The 9056-nt window shown below is 44.5% G+C and overlaps 1 protein-coding gene across 1 annotated transcript; it reads left to right on the top strand.

Annotated features, from left to right (window-relative positions):
• Window positions 1–3103: 3103 nt before the first annotated feature.
• Window positions 3104–3316, top strand: CCR75_000393 (uncharacterized protein; the record flags this gene model as incomplete). The annotated part of the gene is made up of 1 exon (XM_067958501.1): window positions 3104–3316. One exon carries the CDS (start codon window positions 3104–3106, stop codon window positions 3314–3316), a length of 213 nt encoding a protein of 70 aa, XP_067820062.1.
• Window positions 3317–9056: the final 5740 nt, after the last annotated feature.

Genomic DNA, 9056 nt, shown 5'->3' with positions numbered 1-9056 from the left:
GTCTAAACGTGTCTAGGCTGGGGTTTCTGATGCTGATTGCAGGGCCACCTTATATGCTATCGTATCGAGCCGCAGCAGCTGAATACTGCTGCGTCCCTTAAGAATGCCCTCATTCATTGCACCCATCGCACGGGAAAGGTGGAGAAGGGTTGAGGGGGAGGTGGGGAAGGGTGGACGGGCGGTGGGGAAATTAAGGTTATTTTAAAAAGATTTTTTCAAGCACAGAGCGTTGCTGAACGACGCTCAAGTCACGGTCGGCTTCATCGTGGTGACCCGAAAAACGATTGCCCACAGAAAAAGACGATCAAAGGCCTTTTCTGTCAGGTACTGGACTTTCAAATCGCTGCCTCTTAAAAAATCCCAGCCTTGAAAAGTGAATCGTTTCTTTTTTGTCCATTTCTAGGACGCTCCGGTTCATTGTGGACGACGAGCAACAGTCCACCAAGCTCTCGTCTAAAACTGCAAATACTTCGTGGATCTTCCCTTCCTTAAGCTCGGGCAGGAATAGATCCTACGGCATCTACACGGATTTGACTATCTCGTTGACAGATTTTCAGATGTGCTCGAGCACCTCGTTTAAGGATGCCTTCGCCATTGTCTTCGACGGCTTCAAATACCTCTTTGAAGGCCCGCCTCTTTTTACCGGGACCGATCGAAATATCACTCGTTTGACCTGCAATTAATCGACATTCTTTCCAGTTTGCTGCATAGAGTAAGCAACTGCGCGTGTACGCCAGTCCATCCATAATTGGTGTGTTGCCATCCTTCGCATGAGTTCATACGGACTCTCCATACCTACCACTGTAAAGCTCCCTCTACAGGAGAAGTCACTTAAAATGAAGGCGAGTTCAACTTGAACTACCTCAGATTTTATGAGCGCGCTGTTCCCCAAACGATTGATCTCCTCTTCTCGCTTGCCATTCTGGCAAAAATTGACTCATCCAATGGGGAGGATATTCGAAGAGTTTTGAATCTTGGGAGCCGGTCGGCACTCTGCGCGTCGACTTACCGTGCCTGGTGTCTGCCCATAAGAAGGAGCACCAGCAAGTTTCAAATGACTAGCAGGATGACCATGATGAGAAGAAAAAGGGGCTACAGTACCACTTATGATTTCTCTCACACGCAAGCGAGCGAAGTTGATTCGCAGTGACCGTTGTTTCGCCACATCGCTTTGTGGCTTAAAACGGCGCAGGAATTCTGCTTCGTATTAGTCAATTGTTACATTTGAGCGCAACACGACCGGGATTGGGAAAACACGGTTGAGTGATTCTCTTGGGCCTCCCACGAATAGTAGACGCCACATATAAATGAGCGTCTGAGTAGACGCCACAAATAAATGAGCGTCTGTAGTGGGGCGTTTTAAATATTACGCACTAGCTCCATCCGAACAAGTTTCATTCGGATAAGGGTGGCATTAGTAGTATGCCACCAGTCGCATAGCGGGTTCAATACGGCTAAATTGTGACACCAACTGGATACGATCAGATGTCGTCAGTTGAGTTCTATGCTCAGGTTCTTCTGCGTCGAACAGTCTCAGAGTGGATGGTCAGAACGACAGATGTTGAAGTTTTAACCAACTGAGAAGCAACTACACCTATACGGGCAGTGCTCTCATGGATGGTCGCTGCACCAGCTAGCGCAGACGACGAGACAGTTGCGGTTGACGTAAAGCAAATTTGCCTTCGCAACATTTGGCGTCTCCATGTAAGAAACTATGGGTGAATTGTGGATGGGAATTATAGCGCATCGCCCTGTCCCATTAGCTCGCTGACTGCATCACCACTTTGTTGAGATGGCAGCGGTGTCAACGCAATGTAGCCAACAATGAGTGACGGATCTACATCCTCATTGTGCAAGTGGATGAATCGCTGAGTCCTGTCGACAGCAGCAGTAGCTGTCGGCGTTGCAACTGTGGCAGTAGGCGATGGCGGCGTACTAGCGTGGTGCGTACGCTTTGTTTAGGTTTGTGTGGGTATTGTTTGCAGACATCCAACAGCTCTTCCCTTTTTAGATGCCATGAGAAGCGCCGTGCAATGACACCCTAATTGGCGCACACACTGGTCGCTGAAGGAGTGTATGGGAGGACTAGCGGCGCAACGTAGACGGCTCGCTGTCCCTCGTTTCTCCCTTTGACGATGTTTACAAAGAAAAATAAAATCGTTGTTAAGGAGGGTGGGGGTGTAACGGGCTAACTGCCTTATGTTACACGCCCGATATGTTCACGTAACGGGAAGATCAATTAATTCGTGTAACGGGAAAGCCAATTAATTTGCGTAACGGTACTTGACCTGTCACTTGGGTGAGGCTCACATAGTGATTCACATTAAATAGGATGACGTCTGGGGCTGACCTCATCAACAAGACGACGTATTTAGAATAAATACACCTTCCAGTTGGAGATGCACATCTACAGATCTACAGAGGTGGGATCTATTGATTGGACAAAATGTTTTGACACTTAATTATATTAAATATAAGTCATTCTTATAATTGCTAAAAATCACTTTGTATTTAAAACGTTCGCAGGTAAAGCCGAATTACCGCTTCCGTGACGACGCGGTTCTTAGTTCGTTGGGTGAGGTCACTCAGGCGCCCACTAATTATCTCACTGTGCGTGAAGGTGTGTGGTTTGTAGTGCGTGGCAGCTTTACAAGCACCCACCTACAGAATAGAATTCGACCGGAAATATCATACCTACCGTCTGTGCATCGTGGCGAGATAGGAACTGGATGATCTGTCTAAATCATAATATATTAAGGCAGTTTGTACGTCAAGCTAATTTTTCTAGACGGCAAAAGCTTAAAATTATTTTCCGATTGAAGCCATTCCGACCAAGCAACTAGCTAGAACGACTATGATGATGCTTAATAAGTCAGTTATTGCACTGTGCAAGCATTATTGGGTAGTACTGTGGAAGCGTTGGCAGAAGTATAGCAGAGCCAATAGGCTTGCGTATTTAAACAAAAGACAACGGAGTTTGTCATATATCGGGGATGCTGGCCGCCACAATGTTCCTTACGGTTACGATAATGATGGCCGGGACAGCTATAATTTTCATCGGTTCCAGAATTATAGTTATTTTTTTAGGATCATAGCTATAGCAATGATCCTGAAACGGATGGAAGTAGTAGGCGATGAACTGGCAGAAAAAAAAACTACGATAAAAGCAGGTATTTCATCACTGAGCGAGAAAACAATCGATACAGAAGTCAATTTAGTGGAGACCGATACTCGAACCGATTCAGTACCAGCCGTCGAGGTAGCTACAAGAGCAATTACCGCGCTTATCGAAATTATGATACCAGCTGCAAATTAAGACGTAACCACGTGATAACTGATCAAGCGACACTGGAGACTGAGTGAAGTCCAAGTATTACGTTAAAGTACCCCAATCTGTGTGCATGAGCGCACATTCACGTTGAAACGTGTTGGTCAAACATCAGTAGTCATCATGCCATCTTTGTTGTCATTTTATGATTTCTGCGAAACTATTAATCCATAGATATCTTTGAGGCACCTTGGAAATTTGAGCTACAGAAGTGGTGTATTATTTCAATGTAGCAAAAGTATATAGCTCTGGAGCTCATCTTCTTGGTTGTCTTTTAAATAATCTGGAAAATAGCTGGCTGTATTGTTAATTTCAAGCAGGCATTTTTGCAGATTAGTACTTTCATTGCACCCGTGTTGAAATGACACCACTTGCTACATGTTCTATGACGTCACGGGAATTTGGCTATTTTAAGGCAAATTTCATAGTAACGGACATTGATTTCGGACATGTAGGCAATCGTTCTTGGGTTCGATAAAATCAGATTACATACATAAGGGTTAGAGGCGGCACAGGGTAAGTGAACGAAGGACCTAACAAAAATATCCATTTCGGATTTTGTCCTCCATTCATGAGATTAACAGCCGCAACTAAGTCTTCCTTTTAGAATACCACTATCGCCAAGCGCACCTAAGTCCTTCAGTGCGCTTGGCGATAGGATGGTTTTCTTAAAGGAAAGCTTAGTTGCGGCTGTATCCCCAGCAGAACCTTTCTTGCTAAGGTCATCCTCATGTCATACTCCCAGTGGAAATAATTACTATTCCCCTGAAGGACTTCGGTGATATTTCCAGCAGACCCTTTCTTGTAAGGTCATCCTCATGTCATACTCCCAGTGGAAATTGTACTTCGATGATATCCTTAGCAGACCCTTTCTTGCTAATGTCATCCTCATGTTATACTCCTAGTGGAGATAGTTACCACTCCCCTGAAGGACTTCGGTGAAAGGTAACTATTTCCACTGGGAGTATAACATGAGGATGACCTTACCGAGAAAGGGTCTACTGGGGATATCATAGCTGTCAAGAAGGAGAAAGACGTTATCTGTAAAAGACGCCAAAGCGCTCGGCATCATCGACCATCGTGTCGCTATCCAGCACCAGGCCAAGATTCGGTCGGAAACGCACGCTATGGAGGCTTAGAGAACGCTTCGCGAATCTTTTACGACTCGACTTTTCCAAATCAAGTAAGATGACGCATCGACTCCACAAATTTAAGACGGAGATTGGCACAAGAATGGCGGAGCCTCTGGACGCATTTGACAAATTGACTTTTGGACTCCAGGCTACAGGTCGAGCCAGTAGACGAGTCGCGCCAGCTGGTGGTTCTTTTGAGCAGTCTTCCGTCAGAGTATTGAGCTCATTTTCTCCGTCGATTGTGAATAATTCGAAGAACATCACGGTTATCGAGGTGCAGGTAAAGGTTCTGGAGGAAATAAAGAGGCTACGTTAAAAGATGACTACAGAAAAAGCGTTCGCATGACTGGAAACGCTTTAACGCGGCCGGAAACGAAAAAGCTCGGTAGCTGTAGCTCCTTCAAAATCGCAACTCACTCAATTAGGGGCATTTCAAAATCACCATGCGAGACCTTGCGGTAGAAAGCGCTCGTAGAAGACGTGTATGCAGTTCAACTTAATCCGAAACTCAAATTCCTGGCGTGGAGTGATAGACTCAAATTCACTTGGATGTGAAATGACTTGATCATTGCCAGTCTGGTCCACAACCATCGGCTCTACGTCACGTTGAGTAGTAGTAATTGGTAATTGGAAAACGTCTGCATCGTCATCATTGTCATCATCCACACGTGTAGTAACCTGAATATCACCATTATGTATACTTCCAATCGCTTGCACATACTTCGACCTTGGCAACTCTTGTAAAGTCACTGATCGCGTGATCTCCAGGCGATCAGACTCGAAAATCCAGAACAAATATTCCTTCACATTGTGTGAGTTACCCAAAAACATGCATCGAAATGCCTTTTTGCGCAACTTTAGACATTTTGGTTTTGCAATGTGTGCGTAACTTTTTGCACCAAACACTTGCATGTGCGACGTATCTGGCTTGTTCTCTAAATCACTTCAAATGGGGTCTTGGTTGGGTGAGAGGCGCACGTGACTCGATTTGTCACGTATACTGCAGTATTCATCGCTTCAGCCTACCAATTCTTTTCCGCTTGCATGTAATTTAGCATCGATCTTGCTCGTTCTATCAGTGTTCGATTTAGTCTCTCAGCCATTCCATTTTGCTGTGGCGAATATAATACTGAAGCTTGGTGCAATATCGCAGCTTTACGACATACTTCCTTAAATCGCTTTTTAATGTACTCGCAACCATTGTCGGTGCAATACACTTGATCTTGGTAATTAACTGGTATTCCATCATCGACTTGTACTCGATGAACTTATACACCACATTTGAAGCAATATAGTATGCGACCACTATAGTATGCGACCACATAGCGTGAATAATCATCCAAAAATGGCACCACGAATCTTGATCCTCCTTGCGACTTGGTCTCCATTGGTCCCATCACGTCGCCGTGAAAAACTTGGAGCAGTGAAGTGGTTTTAATTTCACCGTTCTTGAACTTCGGATACGGCTTGACTGATGACTTGCCTCTCAGCATATTTCGTCTTGATCATCACTAACATTAGGCAAATCTTGCATTTTCAAACCTCCAACACACTTTTCGAGGGTTTTCATTGCCTTCAATGGCAAGTGTCCTAGTCTTGCGTGCCATACACATGAGCTCATAGGTTTGACTCCATCGCCAACCTCTTCACTCTCATTTGCAAATTCCAATGTATCACACTTCGACACAAACAATTTACCCTTTTGGGCCACTTGAGTCACCCCTTCTTGACCATTCCTGATCTCACACATTTTGTTTTGAAAAATGACATGTACCCTTTTGCAGTCAATGCAGGAACTGAAAGGAGATGACTATCCAGCTCTGGAACGCACAACACGCCTTCCATACGTATTAATTTCGTATTCTTTAACATGACACGAATTGTCCCAACTCCAGCAGCCGAATCTGACTCTCCATTCGCAATCGAAATGCCAACAGACTTTTTAAGCGATCTAATTTCCACAAACACATCTTGGTATGGGCACATATGACTACTCGCACCCTGTCGAGTAGCCAGCCTTCAGAGCTATGTTCACCCACAGTGAACGCTTGCTCAGAGCTTTTCTTCTTGTCTGGATTCTTCCAGCAATCTTGTTCCTTGTGTCCATTTCTGCCGCATATAAAACACATCCCAGTAAATTTGTTTCTTGTTTCCTTCGACCGAAAACTCTTGCTTTTGAAATTTCTTGTAGCTTTCAATGCGATTTCGCTCTTCTCTTTTCGAGCAATGCCTTCGTATTCACGACGAAGGATCTCCTTGGCCTGGAACAAATCAATGTCCTTCGTGTTCTCGATAATCTTGACGATCTGATCGTATTCATCAGACAAGCTTCCAAGCAGAATCACGAACCGCTCATCGTGCGCGACCTCATTACCAATGGCTTGCATTGACATACACAGCTCATTAAACTTCAGAAAGCGATCCATTACATTTCCTACCTTCTGCATCTTGAACTCGTGCAATTGTCGACGCATCTGCACCCGAATATGAATGCTTTTGCGAAGAAAAAGGTTCTTAAAAATTACCCACGCTTCTGGAGTTGTCTCTGCATTTCGAATTACGGACTGAAGACTTGAATTGATCATCGTACTCACGTTTACGAAGGCCTTCATATCGTTGATTTTCATAAAGACGCGCTAGCGTCATTTTCACACGGTGCCTTCGTCGCGTCGATGTGCTCCAACAGCCCCTTCTTGGCGAGCTTCATTCGCGCGTTAAACTCCCGTTCGAAGTAGTTGTCTTCGTTGAAAATATCGTTCACTTTCACCGACTTGGGTTCAAAACCTGTAGATATATTTTAGCAGAGAAGCCAAGTTGTAGTCAGGAAGTAAATTGAAATGTGTATTAGTCTTTAGAAAACTTACACATGCAACACGCCACTCCTCTGTAGAAGCACTACAAAGGTCTCACCTGCGTCGTTTCTTTCTTTGTATAACCGATTGCTATGGTTTTACTTTCTGGGTCCGTTGGTAAGCGGTTACAATCAAACGTCATTGCGACGTTTGAGCGTTCACAAAATGTCCAACATCAACATTTCGGACTCAGTAGTACTATGCCTGTATGTGTCTGATCCTGCTTTCGATATCGATGATGTTTACATGGAGCCAACTGATCTGGATGTGGATACGACTCGGGACATTGTGCCCAGGGGGGACTTGGAATTTTACACTGATTTCTCTATGGTGCAATCATCTCAATTTGGTGGTCAAAATGCCCCTCTCGCGCTACCATCCTCGAACTATGAAGATCAAGCTTTGGTTCCAGTCAGGACGTCTACTGTACATGGTACGTCGCGCAGTGAGGAGCCAGAGGCTCGGGTTTCAAAGAGAAATCGAATTGAGTATGAGCAAGCAAATGCAGCTCTCGAAACTCCATCTACATACCAAGATGCAATGGCGTCTCCTCAATCCAAGATGTGGAGTGATGCGATCAAGGTCGAACTAAAGGCACTTGATAACAAAAAGACATGGACTGTAGTGGAGAATTCTCCAAACAAAAAGGTGATTGGAACTAAATGAGTTTTTGCAATCAAAAGAAACGAGTATGGTGATATTGAGCGGTACAAAGCTCGACTTGTGGCGTTAGGTTATCGTCAAACCTATGGAGTTGAATACCACGAAACATATTCACCGGTTGCGAACGTGAATTCTATTCGCGTCGGCCTGGCTGTGTGTTGTCATCATGGAATGACAATTCACCAGTATGATGTTGATACTGCGTTCATAAATGGCGTTTTGAACGAAGATATATATATTTCTATGCATCAGGGTGTCGTAATGGACCCAGGTCAAGTTTTGAAGGTTAGCAGAAGTTTGTATGGATTAAAACAGGCTGCTGCATCATGGCTCAAGACAATTTCGAATTTCGTTTCGGACCCGTGCGTCTTTATCCGTCACGATGGAAACCTTTCGTGGATTTACATGACGCTGTATGTCGATGATATGCTGATTGGAGGTACTTCTGCTAATTTAATTGACAAAGTTGCAGATGAACTTGCAAGTCATTTCAAGTTAAAGACGCTAGGCAATGTGAGATTTATTCTCGGCATTGAGGTGGACGATGCACAGCATACAAGGAAGCTTAAGATCAGCCCAAATGCGTGCATTGACAGAATGGTCGTAAAGTTCAATCAAGTCGGGGAGAAAGTTGTTAACAACCCAAGTGAGGAAGGTCAAGTCATGCTTAAGTGCGACAAAGGGACCCGAAAATGGAGAATCGACCGTATCGATCTCTGGTAGGATCACTCCTATATGTGGCGACAGGTACAAGACCTGATATTGCATTTGCAGTAGGTCCACTGAGTCGACATTTGGAAAATTCGAGTGGAGAACACTATAATGCAGCCATTCGTGTGCTGCGCTACCTAAAGTCGATTGCAACAAACGGAAATTGTAATCGAAGCCGGCCTGGTGACCTGAAGCTGAGTGCATTTAGTGATGTAGATTGGGAAAGTGACAAAGATAGTCGACGTTCGACATCTGGAGTCATGGTGATGGTCAATGACTCTCCAGTCATATTCAAGTCAAAGCTTCAGAACAGTGTATCACTAAGTTCTGCTGAAGCTGAATATGTGGCACTTTCGTTATGCATTCAAA

Source organism: Bremia lactucae, linkage group LG1 (genome assembly GCF_004359215.1).
Source record: "Bremia lactucae strain SF5 linkage group LG1, whole genome shotgun sequence".
In the NCBI taxonomy this organism is placed as follows: Eukaryota; Oomycota; class Peronosporomycetes; order Peronosporales; family Peronosporaceae; genus Bremia; species Bremia lactucae.
The sequence above is the reverse complement of the archived record's forward strand: the minus strand, read 5'-3'. Positions and strand labels throughout refer to the sequence as shown.